Below are 22162 nucleotides of genomic sequence, written 5' to 3'. Positions count from 1 at the left end.
GATCCAGAAGGAATGATCTCCCCCACAACACATCAGAAATACAGGAGAAATACAAGAAACAGCAAGAAGTCTGTAAAAGAAATGTCATCACAGTCTTAACTTAATCTGTCTCTGCTACTTACAGTATAGCTCTCTGTTATTGGAACCTAAATAAGGTCAAATGCTTTACTGTACCACTTACACAGAAACCTATGCTATGAACTCTGCAGTTAGTGTGAGGTAACTTCCACCAAGGAATTGGTTCCATGTAGCAGATTTACAGGAATGAAGCTTCTTTTCTTCAGCTTAAGCATTGCCACAAGGGATGAAACATTTACCTGCTGATATATCTTGTTTCCAGTTGTCATAGGCTGGCATGTTATAGCTCCCTATGATGCTGCGGCATTTCTACCATGCTCTGTGCACAAGTATTGACATCAGTGACAAAAATGAAAGGGACCAAAGAACACCAAAGACCACAGCTCAGTTGTCCAGTTGTTGCATGTCTCAAAGACCCCCATGTGAAGTGACAGAGCTGAGATGCAAGGGTTAGGATTGGGAGAAAGAGAAGGGGTGGCCTTGGAAGTAAAATTCAGTTTGGATGTGGAAAAAAATGGCTCGAAGCATATACATCAGATTCTGAGACACTCCATTTAAAAGCATGTCTATAGATTTGACACTCAGGCGAGTCCAAGGCACTGACAAGTGCTCAGTGGGTCCTGAAGAACCACAGCTTGCAGGCCTGGAATCTGGAAATTGCAACTGTGGGCAGGAAGCACCAGAAGGAGCAGCTTTCTGCATGGTTCAAGAACCAGCCCAAGCTTTCCAGCAAAATAGATTTAGCTTTCAAAACAAGCTGTTGTCTATATTGTCCAGACTCACAGCCCTCAGTTTAAAAGGAGCCCACTGTTTTATTGAGTCACTTTCATGCTCTTGTGGGCCTGTCCACCTTTCCATTTCAACTCAGCCATAAAAATTGGCTTGGAGATTAAACTTGGCGCATGAGTTGTTAGCTGGAGAGCAAGTAGGAGGGAGGACGTGGAAGGAAAGAGGTGGCAGAGGAAATATGAAGACAGAGGATTTGGTCAGGTTTGATTTACAAGCAGGAGCCAGGGTTGCTTTGGGCTTTTCTCAGACACATTTAAAATGCCCCTTTGGGCTCTAGTTCAAATCTGAGTTTGCAGCCTCATCTTCTTCAGGAATTCATTTGCCTTGTTAAAAGGAGGAAGAAAAAGACAAATTATTTGATTCAGGGAATCAAGTGTGCTGCATGTTCAGCAGTTCCCCAAGCAGCAGAAAGGATTAGGATTTTTTTTTTTCCCAAAATTGTCTCCACAGACCTTAATACAGCACTCAAAAGCAATTCATTCTCAGCTCCTGGGTGTAAAACAGAGCCAAGAAACAAGTCAACATATAGCACATCCCCCTAAGAGCAAAGAACACTTTGCATTTGTGCATCATATCAGCTTCTATCACAGACCACATAAACCCTCTGCAAACACCTACCAGATCCAATTCCCTTATTCCTCTAGGGAAATAGGTCGGATTACACGCAAGATTACAAATGAATTAAACAAGGCTCCACAGTCTAGCTTCAGCTCTGCTGGAATTCAGCCATTACTTTTGCTGACTTTAATAGAAGCTAACTAGAACAGAATCATAGAATCATTTAGGTTGGAAAAGACCTTTAAGATCATCAAGTCCAACCGTTAACCTAGCACTGCCAACTCCACCACTAAACCATGTCCCTAAGCACCACGTCTACACGTCTTTTAAATACCTCCAGGGATGGTGACTCAACCACTTCCCTGGGCAGCCTGTTCCAATGCTTGACAACCCTTTCGGTGAAGAAATTTTTCCTAATATCCAACCTAAACCTCCCCTGGTGCAACTCGAGGCCGTTTCCTCTCGTCTATCACTTGTTACTTGGCAGAAGAGACCAACCCCCACCTCGCTACAACCTCCTTTCAGGTAGTTGTAGAGCGCGATGAGGTCTCCCCTCAGCCTCCTCTTCTCCAGGCTAAACAACCCCAGTTCCCTCAACTGCCTCTCATCAGACTTGTGCTCCAGGCCCTTCACCAGTTTCGTTGCCCTTCTCTGGACATGCTCCAGCACCTCAGTGTCCTTCTTGTAGTGAGGGGCCCAAAACTGAACACAGTATTCCAGGCGTAGCTTCACCAGTGCATGTTACAACTAATAGCGTTAAGTGGACTCTGGGTTTAGTTGCAGTTTGGGGAGCAGCAGTGGTACCTACAAGTCCAGTTAACAGTGACACAAACTGGGTGCCCAGAAACTGAGGCATCCAAAACCCAGTCTTTTTTCCTACAGCGACCTTCCAGATCTGCTCAAAATCACAAGATCTGTGGCAGAGCAACAACAGGACCCAACTCTTCCCAATCCTCTGCTTTGATTACCAGATGCCCCAGATCCTCCCATGCTCAATATCATAAAGCAGAAAGAAGTTAATACCCAGCAGAAGCCTGTGATGCTAACACGGGAATTTCTTTCTCTGCTATTGGTCTGCAAACACACAAATCCGTTAAGAACATGGGAAGGCAGGGGGAAAACAGGGCTCCTATGATACATTTTTGTAGATAGACTGTGAAAGAAACAATGTATTGAGCCAAATGATCCTGGAAATGAAAGTGCCAATTTAATGCAGGGTGTTATTATTATTTATTAAATATATATCACCACATACAGATAAAGAAACAGAGACTCTGTGACTTGCTAGCCCAACATCAGACAGCCAAATGAGCTCAGAGTAAAACTAGAGATCTCCTAGAACCCTACTCTGTGTTCAAGTCAAAGAAATTACTGCTATGCAAAAGATGGGCAGAAAATCTGTGGCAGCATCAGACAGGGTGCCGTGAAGCTCGTACAAGCTCGTCCATGTAGTCATCTTAGCAGGTAGATCCTGAGCTCACATTCCCAGTAATAAATCCAAAGTGACTTCACTGACGTGACTGCATTTACACAGAGTGAGTGAGATCGCAGCTGCAGAACCAGGCCCCAGAAGCAATAGCATCCACATCCTGAAGTCCAGGCAGAAAATAAATGATTCTCACCTCTGACTCTCCCCCATAAAGAAGCAGAGAGTCAATACCAACAGCAGTTTAAGAACCAGACAACTGCCAGTATGTCTTTCACCCCCTGCAAACACATTGGCCTTTCCCCCTTCTCCACTATTTATGTAACATGAACAGCCTTCTATTCAGGAGGAGTTGTTCTCTATTAACAGAGCTTGGCAAAGATCAGGAATTAACTGTGCCAACTTTCAAGCCTGCTGCCTTAAGGCAGATGGCAGGGAAAGTATCCCAGCCTTGTTCTACAAACGTCTTCTCCCAGAAAGCAGAGATAACTCAAAACAGGAAAAAGGGTCAGGTATCTGTGAAACCCCAATTTCAGTGCAGGAGACAGCCTATGTCTGGGGTGCCCTGCTCTGCAATGGGCATGCTTGCCTCCCCACGGATGGGCAAAGCCTGCTGCACTGCCAGGGTCTGCAGGCTGAGAGCAAGGGCACAGGTTTCACTGGAAGTTTTATACTTCCAGAGTACAAGAAAGAGGAGACGCTCTGCCCCTCCAAGTCAATGATGCTGCTGTCATCAAAAAATCAGCACTGCTTATGACTAGCACTGAACTGTACCTTTATGGGAAAGCAAATCCCTCTGGGCCAGCTGGAGGGACAAGATTCCCACAGTTAGTGCAGACCCGCAGCACAAAACAAGAGCTGCGGGTGCAGAGCATCCTCTGCTTCCCATCAGCAGAAGAGAGCTGCTCTGCCATCCCCACCACAATGGGTCTCCCAGGAGAAGTTCCAGTGCCTGGGGGTTCAATCTACCCCCATGAAGGCGGATCGCACTCAGCCACTGGCAGGAATAGACACAAGTGGACTCCTGAGCTGTGAAGTGCTGAGTGTCCAGTTCTGGTGAAATCCATATGACATGAAAGTGCCTTGTTCTTGCACAAAGAGGGCATCATCCCCAGCTCTAAGCAACCAAAATTAAATCTTTGTAGCTTGTTTTGCCAAACTTTGTGTCTGTATTTTCTCCCGTTAATGGTGTGGCTCTCCAGTTATTAATCTTTTCTGTTTTTCAGTACTACAAAAGCATGACTCAATAGCAATGCTGAGACCTCAGAAAACTTCTCTCATGGTGCTGCAAAGGACAGTTCATGACAGTATGACAGGCAAGAGGATCGTAAATAATATTCTACTGGGTGCTAATTCAGACAGTGGTAGCTCATGCCTGAAGCACACTGCCATCAATGGGATGACTTACAAACTCACAGTTAAGCTCATGCTGAAACATATTCTGGACCGGGGTCAATGGAAAGTCTCTTGCTGACTTCACCTAGAGCTGGATTAAGCACTTAACTCATACACTATCTCCTCCATGTTCCTGAATTATTCATTAAGGGCCAGACACTGCAATCCATACTCATACTGTGCTTAATCTGTCCTTTAAATTGACTTGCATTAGTCTGAGTCACAGGCACCACAACACCTTACTCTTTAAACAGTCTCACTGAATGCAGCAGAGCTCTTCGTGAAATAAGGTACTCCTCTGCAAGAGGAAAGGAGGCAGGATCCAGCCCTTCGAAAAGGCATAAGTAAGGCTAGACCTCAGAGAAAATTCACCCTGGTAAAGCTGCATCAAGATGAATGAACTCAACTAAATCTGTGTGAAATCAATCATTTAAAGAGATAGCCTGTTCTGTGGTATCACAGGGGACACACAAGGGAGTGCTAGAAACTAATATTTCATTGTTCAACTTCATCACAAGGTCTGGAAACACATAAACGCATTCCCCTGCCCCTGGCCACACATTAACAGAGCCGAATGGCAGCTTGCGCACCACCTCGTGAGGACTGTTTTATCTCTCTATATAGAGATAAATATAGATATACAGGGAGGTGTGTGGAAAGGAGAAAGGCAAAGGACATGTTCCACTCCTCTTGACTGGCACAAAAGGAACAAAAAGTAAACGGGACTGCTTGTCACCAAGGAGGTAACAAATACCCGCACTTACCAGCAACTCCTTCCTCTGCCAACCTTGCAACTTCCAGTAACCAAGCCTCCCAGACCACATTACTGGCTCTGATCCTGAAATGCCCTGAGGCTACTTAAGCAGCAGATAAACTCACCTCACAGGAGAGCCAATTACCTTTCACCACTGAGCCCAAATCTGTAGTCGGATACTTTTAAACAAACAATGGATAAAAACATAAGGTAAGTGAAAGGAGAAATCCTGTGCACTACATTGAGAAATATAACAGGGTTTGATTTTTTAGAATGAATTAATCTGTTCAGTTCTCATTTATGTCAGTGCTTGATAAGATTAGAGGATTAAACCAACTGTATGCTAAATGCTTCGTGCTAAAGAGAGCCTTGCCAGGATTTACTGCATGTTGGCATGCACAGAGACCATGGCGGCATCACCCAGAGACCCGGGGACTCACAGTAGGACCTGTTCAAACTTCAGAAATGAAAATCACAGCTTATCCAGATTTTCCATATGCCGTCAGGGTATGAACTCCTATCCCTCTCCAGTTTCAGTCAAGCTTACTTATTAAGTACTTGTACCCAACAGGCAAGTCTTTGTATAAGCAGCACTTATCTCAGAGCAGTGGCATCACAAGAGGATTTCAGATGTGCTGTGGTTTTTTGAATGCAAAAAGTTAACACCGTATTCATACCCTCCCCCAGTATCATACCAAAATGCACACATCCTATCACTCTCATGCTATACAGTTACACATACATACACACACATCGCAGCTACCCCCATAAACTCCTGCACAATACAGCTTGTTAAAAACACTTCTCATTGACAGTTCAGAAATGACAGATACAGAAGTGGTCAAAGTTCTCCTGTAACTTAACCACTTTTTCTATTGGCCTGACAAAAGCACTTGTGATGTTTAATTCATTAATGCTGAAAAAGTACAAGATCTTGGGAGGCGTGGCCAAGGACATATTAGGTATTAAGAGAATTTTTAGCACCTAGCAAAGGCATTCTCCCAAAACACCTGAAAACTAACAGAGATTTCACCAGTGTGAAATCCCTCATTTCTGTGCCCCCAAATTACACAAAGCCAGTCAGATATTGTCACCTGGACTCCCTACAAGTGCCTTACTCCACTACTGTAAAGAGACAGTATGCACAACTGGGTATTTGTCAATATAGCTAAGAACACTAGAATATAGCCAGTGAGGTAAATCTAGATGGAGTGTCAGTGACTTCAGGTGGTGGGGTTTTTTTCACCCCTGAGGATGAATTTGGCCCTGTACGTTGCAGAAACTGAATCACAATCTTCACCACAGTGGGTGATTGGAACGATGCTGATGCTACTTCCCAAACGCTAGTCTGGTTCTCACATATTATACTCTTACATATTGCTCTGGGCCATTTGTCCCTTAGCTTTTCCCCTTGTGTGTCTAGGTGAAACAGTCACAAATACTGATGGCTAGTTTCCCCTTGAATCATTTTTCTATTAGATGGGCATTCTCCCTCCCTAGTGGAGTATTTTCCCCATGGGAATACAGCAGGTATTCACAGGGGCAGCAGGAAGAAAAGAGGAATGGATCTTTTATCGTATTAAGCATTTCCATTCCATCTTTGTTGTCTTTTTCACTAGCTCAGGTCTGTTTTATTCCAGGCTTAGGGAATCAAACTATAAGGCTCCAAAGGGGTAAAGAGATTGGCTTGATGAGTCTAACCTCTGAAGATGCATCCAGTGTGATAAAAAGAAGTGTAGCTATTGAAACATCTCCCTTCCATATAGTTATTGTGTTGCTAGGTTTCCATCTAGACACACAGCCTAAAAGAGCAATCAAAGGAAGCTGATGCTGTGAATAATATCTTTATCAACACTTCACAAGGTTGTTGGGGAGGAAGAGGGAAAAATATCATCCCCGAGCAAAGTTTTACTGGTGAGAATAGAAAGCTAATTTCAAAAGTTCACCCCAATCTTCATGGGAAAATTGTTTTAAAAAATTGAGCTTTTAGGGTAGCAGATTTTATGTGTATGCACATGTGGCTTTGTGAGCACAAAGTCTGTGTGTTTACTCTGTCATTTGAATTGTAAATACATCTTGCAATACATAAGTCCTCATCCCACTTACCTTGAGTCATGTCTTGCAGCCACAAAAGAGGGCATGCATCAGCCTTGTTTCAAAGGAACTTATTTGCTTGCATATTACATTAAACCCTAACAGACTCAGCACAGCTGTCAAAATACTATCCTAATAATTGCATAAGCTGAGGTTGCTAGCCAGCACCCTGCTGTGCCTGTGCACAAAACAAAAGTGGAAGCGACACAGGATGCAGTGGCAAAGGCAGATGCAAGGTCCTACAAATGCCTGAGGAACCTGCCACTTTCATCTTACTCCCCCTGTCCCGGTGGTTTTCAGTTCTACTCAACTCCCACCCACTCCCACCCTTATCAAGTGCTTTCAAATACCTGGGCAGGGGCAACCAACCCCAACTCTTTTGGTTTGATCATCACATCACCAAATAGGAAAAAACATGAAATAGTTCATTTTCTCCAGGACACAGGCTGTTTTGCTAGTGTGTCTTTGGAGACCACCTGCAATAGTAAGGGCCCAGGACTGGGCTGCAGCTGGGACTGTTGCTAAGCAATGTAATGCCCTTACTAAGTGACTTGGGGTTTTTTATGGAGGAAAAGCGAATTTCCACACAAGCCAGCATAAAACAGGAAGGTTACCTTACATGTACCAGGTACATGATTCTCTTTACATCTTCTAGACAAACATCTGACATCAGCTGCTGTCAGAGATAAGGATCCTGTCTGTCTGGACCTGCTAACATCCCTGAGCATGGAGAATGCCTCTGCTGGCTCTCCTCCTCCTGAGGGAGGCAGGCCAACCCTCTGTGAAGTCGGGGACACAAAGCTGCTCAGTTCTGGTGCCCAACTTTTCCCCCAGGAGAACAGCCCTGCTGCAGGCACAGCTCAATCAGCTCATTATAGAGGCAGCCTCCCCGGGAAACGCTCTCCTCTGTGCATATTCATGAACTCTCCAGAGCTTCCAGGGAGAGTTGGCTAAACACACAACCGAGGGATTTATCTGTTGTATTCGCAGCAAAAAAAATGAGGGGGGGAGAGAGAAGAGGGGGGTGGAGGGCTTAAAAAAAAAAGTAAACAGCGGAGCGCGGTGAGGGGGAGCGATTGCAAGCTGCGCTCTCCTGTAACCACCGCCTGCCACAGCGGGACCTGGGAGTCCGACCTACTCCGCTGGGCCACCTTCCCAGGCAGAGCCCGGCGCCTGGGGGCTGGCAGCGAGGAGACGGTACAACGGGAGATGGCTGTGCCCGGCAGCCCCCCCACATCCCCCCCCGGGGCCGCTTCGCGGAGCGGAGCGCAGCACTCACCTCCGCCCGACCGGGCGGCTGCAGCCGTGTGCTCGTAGCGATGCCGGGGCAGAGCCGGGTACCGCGGTATGGGATGCCCGCCCTGCAGCAGCGGCGGCGTGCACCGGTCCCGCAGCCCTCAGCCGGCCCCGCCGCCGGGTGCCAGCTCGGCGAGCCGCCGCCGCCGCCTTTTAATGCCGCTCCGCCGTGCGCCGCGGCCGACTCCTAGCACGGCCCGCCGGCCCCCCGGGGGCGGAGGGGCGGGCGGCCGCCAGCCCCCGCCGCTGCGGTGCGGAGCGGTGCGGTGCTCCGCGCCCGGGCGCGGCCGCTGCCCGCTGCCGCCGCCGCCCCGCCGGGCTGCGGGCGGCGCTGCGGCCGCGCTATAAACCCTGCCCCGTGCGCGGCCCCCGCCCGTGCCGAGCCCCGGTGCGGCGGCGCCGGGAAGGCAGCCCCGCCGAGGCAGACCCGCCGCGGGGCCCGGCCCCCAGCGGAAGGGCGCCCGCGGCATAGGGCGCTGGGGAGGGGTCCCCGGTGCGCGCCCTCCCCGTGCAACCCCTTACCGGAGAGGGCAGGTGACGGGAGAGGCCGCCGAGGCCAGGAGCTTAGGGTCCCTCCGGGGATGCGGGCCCGTCCCGGGATTGCCCTGCCCACCCTCAGAGGGAGCCTGTGGTTTACAGGCTGCCGTCTGAAGAGGGAAGGCAATGCCCTGCGTAGCTCCGGGCTAGGGGAGTGGGAATCCGGCTCTGCCAGGGCAGGCGATACTACCGCCCTGGTACCAGGCAGATCTTGGAACAGAAACTGCCAGGAACTTTCGCAGCAGCTGGCCAGTGCTGCGGGTCCACCCCGTGTGGACCAGGGCTCTGGGAAAGACTCACCTGGCTTCCTTGCTGGTACTCCCACCGCTAGACAAATGCTCCGTATAGGAGACATCTATACTCGTTCAGTGGCAGAGGTATGCAGCAACAATCCCTGAATTAAGTAGGAGTCATTAAATGGGAGGTGGCAAGGCTATTAACTAGGGTGGCAGAGAAAATCTTTTTTATGTTGATGCTTGCTCCTTAGGCATTCTGCACAGCTGGCCATCTGACTTGACCACGGACCCTTGCCTTGGCTTTCAGGAGTTGAAAGAATCCTGTTTATGATAAAGACATCCCTGAGTACAGGGGCTTTGCTTAGTGTTGACAGGAGTCTCTAATGACTGTGCTGGATACAGCGGTCTCGTATTTATTTATTGTGCGCTCTTCTGTGACTCACTGCAGTTTTGGAGGCAGGGAGAGAACAACATTCACCCCATCCTTGGCCTGTTTACTGGAGTGACCTGTTACTACCATGTGGACTCCTGCAAGAGCAGGATTATGTCAGTAAATTGCTGAACCACTACCTGATGGGAATGGCTTACAGAGGTGACCTAAGCATGCTTTTCCCAATATTCCTGTTTATTTTGGACATTAGGAGAAATTTCTTTACTGAAAGAGTGATCAGGCCTTGGAACAGGCTGCCCAGGGAAGTGGTGGAGTCACCAACCCTGGAAGTATTTAAAAGATGTGTAGATGAGGCCCTTAGGGACATGGTTTAGTGGACATGGTGTGTTGGGTTGACGGTTGGACACGATAATCTTAGAGGTCTTTTCCAACCTGTATGATTCTATGATTCTATGATTCTATGATTCTATTTGAGTGTTGATGGTGCCTAGGAAACATATCCCCCACCCCAGTTTTTAGATAGATTTGTCAAGTCAATAACAAATAGAGAGCAGCACAGTAAAATAGGCCCCTCACCTGAGTCTGTCTCCAGGCAGGCGGCTGTGTCAGAGACATTGCGCTCTTTCTGATGCATCACCCAAAGTGAATAGGAAGCCAGGCAGGCAAAGCCAGACCATCATCTTCCTTGTGGGGCTCCAAGGAATGTAAATTTAATGAGGCTCCCAAAATAAATTGCATTCCACCAGCTTTGCGTATTTCTGCCAGTGATGGAGGTTTCTGCAGAGAAGGTGATGGTGAGGGGTTAGCAATTTTGTGGAAAACTGCAAGTGTACAGCAAAGGGAAAAATCACTTTTTCTAACTTTGCCGGTGATGCGAGCGGAGCCCACACTGATGTGAGGGACAGCGCTCAATCAATCACACAGCAAACTGCAGGGAGTTATCAGTCAGCGCTGCGTACGAGCACTCAGACAATAACACAATTCTCCTTGGCAGCGTTTCCAACAGCCCTCCAGGCACAGACAGGCACACGCGTGTGAGCCCATCATTGGTCCCCTGCTCCCCTCTTCGCACAAGCGTGCAGTGCACCAAGTCCTGCAATGCACACACGGGCAAGCAGACACAAAGTGATGCTGACACACCTGCTCACGGACGAACTGTACCCATCTCCTCTCCGCACGCAGAAGTACATCAACTTGACAGCTTTAGCTTTTAAAACTTGTATGTGGTTTTCCAACAGCATGAACACACATGACACCTTCCTTTGCCACACACACGCCACAGAGCTATGCTAGCCCTTAGTTGAACTAGAAGTGTCTCTTGCTATGTTAGCACCTACAATATATACATGAAGAATATGCCGTTCCCTGTCAATACAGAGACACTCAGACTGCCACATTCATCTCTTAAATATCACTCCATGAACACACAAGGGTCTGCATAGCACTTGAAAAGCCCTGTAATGGAATACTCACATGGCTGGGAAGGGGTGACTGCAGGGTTGACAGTCCTGCTCCATGGCAACTTCTGTGATTTCAGTCTCTTTTCATTCTGCATTGGAAGGAAATAAAACATTTCAAATATTTGGGGATGGGAGGGGTAGGATAGTGCATAGTGGAAATCTTCACACATGGCTTAACATTTCCTTCCATGCCCCTCTGTGCTCAGAGCATCAGCCTCTGACTGCTATCATTTCCCTCCCTCAGGCCTCACAAAAGTGTTCAACAAAATAGCATATGTTGCCAAAATGAATAAATAGTTCATTACTAGTTTAAATCAGCAACACTGAGCATGTTTTAGTCAGACACAGGTTAGAACTGTCTACATAAGCAGCAATATCCGTACACATAAACTGTATCAAGCTGTAGCTACATTACTTGCACATGCCCATACACAAAGGTTTCAGTGCTTTATTGCAGACTCCGCTAACAATGCAAATGCGTCTACAAAGAATTAGCATTATTTGTGGCCTTTATTAACCCCACACGTGCACAGGCAAACAGCTAGCACGTAGGCTGATGTGCTGCACACTGCCGTTGTCCTCATTAACCACGCAGGTACACAAACACATGTGTGACACCATGAGACATTAGCACTGTACTGCAGTCTTCGTTAGTAAGCTGCTTATTCACAAACGCCTGGCCACATGCACAGAGGCACACAGTCACAAGCAGGCAGGAAAAGGATTGCTGCTGCACCTAAAGCCATTCCCGGCTAAAGGATGCCTTTTGGAGTTGGGAAGCTGAAGGAAAACATCTTCCCCTTTATTCATGCTCTCTAACCTTCTCACAGTCTCAGCACGAGCTGCCTTCCATGCCCAAATCAGGTACCATCAGCCATTCCACATGCTTGTATTTATGGCCCCTCTTTGAAATTCTGACTGCTCATCTATGCAGAATAAAACTACCCAAGCAATCTTTCCTGTTCAGGTGCTTATTACTAAAGCGTTAAATAATGCCAGGCGGGCTCTCTTAGGCCTTGTAAATTTTATCTAGGGGACTTTCAGCTTCCAGAAAGTCCTGCCTGATGGTCTGAAAGGCTTTCAAGTTTGTACCAGACAGCAAGCCATACAGCAGAGAAGGCTGGGTAGCAACTGAGCACTGAACTTCTATTGAACACCGTTGCTGGCATGGGAGCCAGGCTTGGGAAGGTGAAATGCATACATGTGAGTGCGTACGCATGAGTGCATGCAGAGTCTGCCAGCGTGTCCCTGGAGAATACACAAGGCTACCAGTGTTTGCGTAAATGAATGTGTGTGCTTGGTTGTTAGAGAGAAGCGTCTGCATCGAAGGGTGACACCGTGCATGAGTGAGTCCAAGATCGTGGGTGCACGAAAAAGGAGTGGACTTATGCCTGCGGGCCTGATCTCAGCTACACAAATGTCACTGCAGAGTAAGTGCTTAGGAGTCAGCGGGGTTTATGGCAGCACAGCTGAGAACAGAATCAGGCTCTGTGAGTTCAGACCTTTCCTATTTGAGCAGCTTTCTCCAAGTGCTTGCTGTTAGCCAGGGCTCAAAGCAAGGCTGTTTGAATACACCAGTAAGCTTAATGAAGTGGAGAGAAAATAATGGAGAAACCCAGGAAGAAAGGGCAATAGCAAAACCAAAAGCCAGAGCGATTCTGCTTCATCAGTTGCCAACTAAGTGTCCCAGGAGAATCTGCAGGTACATACAACACCCCTCAGCTCCTGGGGGCAATCCCTAAAGGATACTGAGCTGCAGATAAAGCATATTTTCAGAGGAAAAGAATGGGGAGTGGGGACAAAATGCTCTGTTTAGAAACATCCCTTAGCTTTTTTGAAGTTGTGCTCTGTTTCCTAGTGTCTTCCTGTCAGAGAACTCAGACCTTTCCTCCTCGTCTTTCCTAACCCAAACATCCTGCTTGACGGAACATCAAGTAAAGGGATATTTCCTATCTGTCCACAAAACTAACAAAGCCACGTCACAAGCTATTTCTATGTGCCGTGTATTTATAAACCTCAGCCCTGACCTGAACAAGCAAAACAGCTTCTAGTTACCACTGACTCAGACCTGAATTCAAGCTGCCAGCCCATTATTTCTTAGTCAGGCAACACTAGTACTCAAAAATTATGTTATGTTAAACATTTCCCAGACGCAGAAACAATCCCTTCCCCAAAGAGCACAGAGGTGAAGGCACACAGCCAGCCAGCCCCCTCTTTTATTGGATAACATTTCTCATATATTTCATGAGAGCCAGATGGCACCATCTGAACAGCAGTGAGGCTGGAAGCCTTCAGCCACACCAGCGAAAGGGAAGCGTGACCCAGCCCTGTGCGCAGAGCAGCTCAGCGCTGGAGCCCGCTCCGGCTCAGGCAGGGTGCAGCCGCAGGACCACGCTGCCTGCGGGCAGCTGCCTCCGTTCGAGCACAGGACAGCGCAGGAGGGGTAGGCTTTTTTGCATTCAGGCAACAGCGTAAATTTGCAGACTCTGGGGCTTACAGGTATAATCCTACACTTTTGAGGACAGGAGGAGTTTCCCCAGTCTTGAAGCTCTCTGGGAAAGAGAGGCCCATCCGCAGATTGCCTGAGAAAAAGAAACAGATGTAAAGAGAGACAGAGTGTATTCTAAACCCCCGCTGCATGTGGGGCCTTTTCCTTGCAATTAGGTGAAGCTAATGGAAGTTGTTTGTTCAAAAGGGCTTCACTGCACTGTTTAATGGAGTGTCACCAGCATTCCCCAAAGGCTTCCAGACTGCATTAGTATCCCACAGCTCACGTTCCTAACCAAACAAGCCTTCTCACCCTGACGACTCTACCCGGTATGTATGGAGTGTAAGAGTATCAGGGCTGCCATGCCTCCTGTGCTCGCCTTTCCACTGGAGTCTTGAAGCCCCAGGATGTCATGAATATTCATGACATAAGCATTAGCAATAAGTATTGTGCAATTTGGACAAAAAGATATTTTAGGCAAAAGAACTGCGAGAGAACAACTGAGAGAGAATCTTTACTCCCCAGCTCCGGGAACTACTGAATAGCATTTTCCTGAGCTGTAACTGGTGGTTTTAAAATGCAAATCAGTCTTGGGTTTTTGAGAGACATTGTAAAAAAAAAAAAGACCCATGCAGCAAAGCTTTATTGTATTGTAATGAATGCGGGATTTGCAGAGCTGCTTCGTGCCAGTGAATGCACAGTGGATGCAGGCCAGGGACTCAAGAAGCCCTGAGGCTTGTCCCCAGCTAGCTCTGCCACTGACTCACTATGCGACCTTGAACATGACATCCTTTCCTCTATTTCAGTGTTCTTATCAGAGGACATAGGGGAGGACAGAGAGATGAGGCCATTTCTGTGCCTCCTGGTGAGGTTAAACATTACAGGCCACTCTGAGGTGGAAGTCAGCAGAACAAATGTAGCAGCTGTCTCCCTGCAGGGACCGATGAACTGGGATAGCGTTGCCCTGTTCATAATGGTCTTCCTCTGGCAGATGTTGCTCAACCTCTCCTATTCCTATTCCTATTCCTATTCCTATTCCTATTCCATTGTTCATCTTTGGACCTTGTGTCTCCCTTGTGTTTTCTATAGAGCTGGTCCCCTCCTTGAGCCCCAGAAAGCCCTCTACAATTGTTCAACTCTTCTTTTTCACATCCACCTGTACAGCATCTGATACCATTTTACCTGCCCTCTAGTTAAAGAACTGTCCCTAAATAGACTCTACCACACAGATCGTGGTAGGAGTTGAACATAGAAGGGAAGACATAAGTGAACTGTTACTACAGATATATTTTCTTCAAATTATTCATGGTATAAACATAAATAATAACAATCTATAAAGAGGCAAGATGGTCTGAGGCACATCGCAGTCCAGAGGACCCTTCTATTCCTCTATTCCTGGACCCCCAGGGTCCACTCTGGGATCTTGAATAAGTCACTCTGCGTTATCTCTGCCTTGGCTTTCCGCTAGCCTTGTGCTCCCTTCTCTACAGCCTGGTGGTGGAAGAGGTTTGGGGTGTCATTTATTTGTCCACTGTTGCCTCTTCTGATCAGCTGCTTTCACCACACTCAGACCCCAGTGTTAGTGAACTCTGAAGGGTAAATTGGTGATTTCTAAACTTGCCCCTTCAACGCTGCACCCTCCACAGCCTGCACATACCTCCTCCCACCGCATCCTCTCTCCCATGTACAGCACTGAAGGAAGGCTGCTGAATCTGGCATTTAGAAACTAAGTTCACTCCACAAGGTCACATCAAAGAGGCCAAAAATCACAGTCAGCTGGCACTAGCCTTCACTTATTACTCACCGGGGAGAATATTAACTGGTAAAGCAGAGGCAAAGAGTGCCATATTCCATTACCAGTCCCCTGAGCCCCCCCGACACCACGGAGGGAGAGCTGTTAACTGAGCTCTTCAACTGCATTTTCACTGATGGAAATGCCTTAGCAGCTGCCTGACCTTCATGTAGCAGAAGTCTCAGGTCCTCTCAGCTGCTGTGTGTCACAGACAGAAATCACTCAGAGCCTTCTGTGTCCTGATGAATTTCAGAAATTATCTCTCTGATGAAGGCAAGATCCCAAAGGAGGAATACACCACAAGGAACAGCAGTCACACTGGGGAAAAGTCAGGGCATTCCAATAATAAAAAGCCAAGATGTTCAAATCCAGATGCCAAAAGGTGGTTTTCAAAACCGTATTTAAACCCCTAAGCATCAGACCTGAAGGTCTCATTACCTGTAACAGAATTTGTGAGCGCTCAAAGCTTTTCAAACCTGGCCATTTGTTTCCAAATAGGTAAATAGGAATAAAGAGCTTCTCAAAAAATGCGCTACTGTACCAGCAAAAAATTTCAGTTCCTCACAGGAAACACAAATCTTTAAGAGGCACTGTCTGGAACCAAAATATATTAGTTTAGCTGAAATATTTGGGGTTTCAGATATTCCTTTCTGAAGTAATAAAAATAAAATATGCTTACGCAAAGCTTCCTTTCTTACTTCTTCCCCAACAGCTATGCAGTGGGGACAATCAGAAGGTTTTGCATATTGGCAGTAGCAGTATTAAAGTGCTTCTGAGAATCAGGTGGGAGAAATGCCCGCTCCAGGAAGCCAGAACAGAATAAGAACCAGAAAAAAAGGAGGAGGACAAGAAATCAAACTAAACCATTCACGTGCTGAAACAAGGGTGCATACCCACTACTGCTGTGGAAACACCAGGAAATGTTACTAATCTCTTCAGCTACTGGAGAACCAGGAGAACTTGCAGAAGTGATTATGGGTCAGAAAATTACCAGAAAGCAAGGAATTCCTAAAAACAGAAAAGATTCCCAGAAAGGAAAAAAAAAAATTCTAGCAAGGTTCTAGCTCAAAAAATTCCTAGAAAACAAAAAATCCCTAGGAAGGTTCTAGGTCAGAAATTCCTAGCGAGCAAAAGGATTCCTCAAAATCAAACCTTCCTCTCCTGGTGTAAATCGCTGTGGGGAATGTTCCAGTGTGCACATAACAAACCCAGGGCACATTCTGGCCTAATGATTAAAGCAAGAGTAGATGTCATTCAAATGCCACACATTTATATCAGGTATTTTTCCTGTTAATGTTAATGTTATCATTGTGGAAAAAAAATTAAGTGTGGAGGGAAAACAGGGACCGAATTCATAGCTGCTATAAATCAATCCTGTTCCGTTTTGACCTCAGAAAGTTTGGCCCGTTCTTAGCAATGGAGCATATGACTCATTACCTCTCTATTCAAACACCCAGGGAGTGTAGTAGGGAGTTCTATATGGTATCCGCTTGGCAAATAAATCTTTTGTCCCCCCTCTAAAATAGCACACACAGAGTTATCTCAGCAACAGCTATTTAGATATTGGGAAACTAAGCAGCTAAACGTTCCTTTCATCTCTGGGTCCTTCCACCTAGCCAAGAAAAGCATCCTGCCTTAGATTATGAAACAGAATAAAAGCTTGTGCTGTTTTCATATCCCAAGCAAACAGGGAGCGCAATCAAAACCCTCCACCTATTGGCAGTGAGGCTTTGTATATTGCTTTGTCCAGACGTTTCCATCTGAGCATCAGCCTGCTTGAACTGCTGATGTGGGAGAAAGGCTGTTCCGGCCCATGGGTGAGGAAGCCAACGACTGGTCTGGTTCTCTCTGAATGAGCAAGAAAAGGAGCCACATGTGTGTCTGAGCACTTCAGCCCAGGCAGACAGGAGATGTGGATTGCCTTTTGCCAAAGAGGGTGGCTTCAGGCTCTGACAGGCCAGCTTGGACTGTTGTGGTGGCTCCAGACCATTCACTAGAGCCCTTCATACCAGTGTCAGTGGGTTTGTGTCCATACGGAAGGCTGTGAACCGCAGCCATGGCAGTGTGGGGACAGATCCAGCTGTGCTGCCTCCAGTGGTGATCTCCAGCGGAGGGCAGGGCACGTGGCTGTAACTGAGAACTAGAACCATCGCTGCAAAAGAGCCCCTGGTCTCTCAAAATGGAGAAAAGTGTCCCTTGGGAGGGGGGGCTGGAGAAATATCTTTTGCAGTGGCTTTTGGTGGCATGCCCCTATTTACCAACACAGCGTTATTAGTATAAAGATAAAGTGAGAAGTATAAACAGGCAAGCAGACAGACAAAACATAGCCATAGGAAAAAGCTAAACTGTACATAAACCCACATTGGCAGATTGATAAAATATTCTTAGGCAAGAAACAGACAGCATGAAAGACAGGAAGATGGAGAGAGAGATTTAGAACCGAACTTAATACTTTTGTGATTTATTTGCATTAAGCTCAAGCAGTGTGTGTGGCTTGGGTTTTACTTGTTTATTTTGCTTCCCAGACTGCCTCAGGTGCTGGCAGAGAATTGTTTTGTTGAAGTTGCAGTCCATGGGATGTTTTGGAAATTCATTGTCCCTGGGGAAAAATGAGGAGAGTTTCATAAACTTCTGGAAATGTTTTGCAAGTTCTGAAACTCAAAGGAAAAAGAGTTACACGTGAGGTAGTCTGGATCTCCTCCCTGTAGTGAAAGCCCAGCTTTGTCTCCTCAGAGCCAGAAGACCAGAAGCTATCAGCAGCCTTCTTACTGTGCTTTGCATGAGGACATTCTGCAAATTATGGAAATTTTGTCGATCCAGCCATCCTGCAACAGATGGCAAAGCAGTGAGAATGGCCAGAGCTGGTGGGTGGCATGGATGTGTTTACTTTAATAAGGCCCAGAGATTAAAGTTCCACCAGTGACCATCAGCAGTCTGTTACATTCATTCATTTATAATTATTTCCCATTTTTCCCCGCAGTTACATTTTAGAATTGTAGTTATTTGGATCTCTATAACCATACAATGTAGCTCACATGACCCTACCCCAAAACAGGTCATCCAGGATCCCTCCCAGGATCTCCCTTGTAACCCAAGCCCAGGCATCAATCTGTGGGACACTGAGCCCCTTTCAGCCCATGGAGATAGGACTGTGGTCTTGCAGAACCTCTTCTGCTGTGGCCAAGTTGTCCAAAAGAGCAAGAAGGAAAGTGAATAAGCAGGGGAATATGTGGGTACAGGAAGGAGAATAGACAAAAGAGAAAAAGAGTGAAGGAGACAGGTGAGGGGATTAAAAATGGTACAACAGAAGAGGAAAATTACAGCATAGGACTGGTACCTATAATCTCTGCTACAGAATTTGTGCAAGACGTATAGAAAAGTTGCAGAGGAGGAACTTTCTTATGTCTAGCATGAAACTCCAGGAAAAATTTTAATAGAAAGAAAAAGGAGAAAGTTAAAATAGGAGATAGAAAGTCACTGAAGTTGTGCAGTTAAAACTGCAGCAAGCCCACGTACATGAATGCTGGAGAAAGGGGAAGGGAGAGGTTGCTAATGGAGGAGCTTGTTTGAACATCATAAAAAATCAGTTGCTTCCAGACGTAATGTGCTCCATGCTGCCTGCAAAATCTTGGCTTGGAACACCATCCATTTCCTGGGCGCTCAAGCACCAGGGAGCTGCACTCTCTCAGGTGCTGTTTGCTTTTGATGAATGCTGCTGTGACAAGTGCATTAAACCCAGCGAAACAGAGCTTTATTAGACTCTGAAAACCAGGGTCCATTGCTGCTCAGACTACTTATAAAACAGTCTGGCTTGAGAGTGATACCAGCTTTCCCCAGGGCATGCAGGGAGGCATTGCTTATGCCAGCATGAGTCCTCCTACATACACTGTCCGCATCTATTCCACGCCCTGTAACAGAGAGCAAATTGGGTAGCTGCCACATCCCCTTCCTACAATTATTAGTGTTTTCTCTCAAGGATATTTGGTTTTACTGGCAGGTTATCATGAAAGCCTCAAGTGGGCTTCAGGAAATTGCATACCACCACTGGTCATCCAGTTTGCAGGAGATCCCTGTGGGTGGGACACAATGGAGTCTAACTATGTTTCTGACTTACAGGATTCAGATCATCACAAGAAGGGTCTACGTGTAAGCTGGGTCTCAGGACAGTGGTTTGATCTGCTCTGTGTTTTACTAAACCCACAGACTCATTATCCAGCTCCTGTTTCCAGGGAGCAGCAAGAGGGTGAGAGCTCTCCCTCACTGTGACTCCAGAACTCAGCCAAAGGCTGACAGACAGACTGAGTGTCACTGTGTCCCGCTGTGGCTGTGATTTATGACAACTCTTCGTTGGTGTTTAAGCCAAGGATGGTGCCAGCCCAGTTGTGACCTTCTCTGCCCCTGAGCCTGGATCCCCAAACGCTCCCTATCTCCAAGCATCTTTTGCAAAGAATCTCACTCTCTGCTCCTGTAATGAGTTGCACAGCACGATACGGAATTAACAGAATCTAAGTTATTAATTGTCTACAACAATTAGCCAGGACGCCTGGGCCTTCAGGCACCTTGGTTACATGTGGGAGCCAATTACAGTCTCATACATATTCATGCCACTTCATCCACAAAGTTGCTTCTCCAGCTCTCTCCCCATCTCCTTTACTCCGACTCACATCCAGCCCACCCTAAGCCAGCAAGGAGAAGTAGTTTCCTTTCCTTTCACGTCTCACTGAAATCAAATATTTGCTGTGGCCCCAACTGTTGTAATGGAAATGCAGAACTAGCACATTTGACAGGCAAGAACAGAAATGGCCTGGCCAAACCTCGCTGATGCTTTGCAAGAGGAGATGGAGAGATCTTGCTGGATCCCTCTCTCTGCAGTCACCTGCTCTATCAACGTACACCAATACATCATCCCGCTGAGCTTGATGAGAGATATTCTCACAGTCAGCAACCACCTCAACCCCATCTGAGACCACAATTTCCAAAATACCAGCTCTCATGGTGGAGATCAGTGTGGTCAGTGTATTGCCAGTGAATCTGATGGACTTAGACCAGTTTATACCCACTGAGGACCTTGACAGTAAGTGCTGAGTGAGACATTGGGCCGCACCAGGTAAGTCACTTAATGCCTGCATGTGTCTGATTCCCATAGGTATGCTAACGCTTCACTGCTTCCCGAGGTTGCTCTGAGGTTATATCTATAAATATCCACGTGCTGTGCTCCTAGAAAAATAGCAACCCTGTGAATACATCACTGAAACTACGCTTGACCCCAGCAGGAGTTGGAGCTGGCCCTGGGGTGAGTGCATGGGGCTGCAAGTGACCTCCACGGGAGTCTTCAGAGTGCCTTCACCACAGCAGGGTCAGAGCCTAACCGAGCAGGGACACGTGTGTCTTGAGAATCCATTGATCCACCAGAGTCCCCATTTAATATCCCTCTCACAGCAGCTATGCAGGAGCTAAAATGTTAAATCCATAACCCGCTCTCTAGATTTATTGTCCTGAAGGCCGTTACGACTTTCGTGAGCTTTGGAGTGCAAAATAATGTTAGAAACATACGTTATTTATCAGACACACTAGAGTGACTCCTCCTCAGCCATCACTGTCTGCTGTGGAAATAAATCCCTGCTCTGTTGTTTGGGAAACAAAGCTATTTCTGTCACATAGAAGACCAGCTGAAGCTTTTGAAAGAATCTGATTTTAATATTACTAATGTTTGCTTTTTGGTTTTGTGCACCCAAAAAACTTTCTGAAGGGGCCCAATTGATTTTGCCTTTCCAGTCATTTTTAATCATCCTCTGCTCAGGCTGGTAAGAAGCTGGTCACAATTTTCGAAAGTGACTTGTGATTTGGGCTGCTTCACTTCCGTTACAGACACCACTTCAGTAAAAATCAATAACAAATTAAATCACAGTAGGCAGTGTGACCAGTGAAAGAGTGGCTGTGGGCTGCGAGAGGGAAAGGGTTTGTATTTTTTTAAATTAGAGAGAAATTGAAAAAATATAACTTTGTGGCTTCATCAGAAGTACCCATGTTAGAAAGGTACTGGTATACAGAGAATGTACTTTAGCATCCTACATCATATTAACTTGTGACTAGGACACAGTATCGGCCACTGCTGGGAAGTGAAACACCTGTGTAGTACACTACACAGCCTGGTTCTCCCCCATTACTCCTGATTTATGCCATCTAACACCATTAACTTGAAGAAAGTTCCTTCTGAGTTAACACCCGTATGAGATCAAAACCAGATTCCTCATTCTGAGAAAGGGAAAAAGAGAGTGTAATGCAGTCTTCTGCTCGAGCCTCCTACAACATTTTCCAGTTCCTCTGAGTCTGTGAGGAACAAACCTGTGAGCTCTCCCAGGGCAGTGGGAGAGACACCATATACAGATTTTAGGTGTCCCCCATGTGCTTTTCAGTGTCTGTTTTGTTTTCCTACATACTCCCCTGAACGACGACAGCAGTGTGATTCGAATTACCTACAATAAGTTCTGGACTCTGCTGATCTCAGTGTCTTAAGTTATTGGATGATTTTATACAAAGGTTCCTAGCATGTTGTGATCTATGACTGGTAAATGCAAACATTTTATATCTCAACAACTTAATTTAACCTCTCAGCTATCTGCTGCTTTCTTTCTTCCGCTTTGCTTCCTAGTTCATAATTTTTCTCTTTTTATTGCGGAGATTCTGCCTGTTAGGGGAACTTTGCAGAAGGGAAAATAAACAGATCAGTATTTGATGTTATGCTTTCTGTTTAGAAGTTTGTTTCTCCTTCTTCTTCCATTGCATCAATATTAACATCTTGGTTCATAAGCAAAATAAAGCAAGCATATAAATATACCCTTCTTCTTCTTTTTGAATCATAAAGCTC

The 22162-nt window shown here is 46.5% G+C and overlaps 1 protein-coding gene across 1 annotated transcript in view; it reads right to left on the bottom strand.

The window, feature by feature from the left end:
- Positions 1-22162, bottom strand: part of LOC142092440 (protein dispatched homolog 3) — a 149796-nt gene that overhangs the window by 36289 nt on the left and 91345 nt on the right. Inside the window, exon 5 of the mRNA XM_075172487.1 lies at positions 11028-11103. Within this exon, the coding sequence (XP_075028588.1) occupies positions 11028-11103 (76 nt within the window). The remainder of the gene's footprint in view (positions 1-11027; positions 11104-22162) is intronic.

Source organism: Calonectris borealis, chromosome 23 (assembly GCF_964195595.1).
Source record: "Calonectris borealis chromosome 23, bCalBor7.hap1.2, whole genome shotgun sequence".
Taxonomy (NCBI): Eukaryota; Metazoa; Chordata; class Aves; order Procellariiformes; family Procellariidae; genus Calonectris; species Calonectris borealis.
Note: the sequence above shows the minus strand (reverse complement) of the source record. Positions and strands in the feature narration are given on the sequence as shown.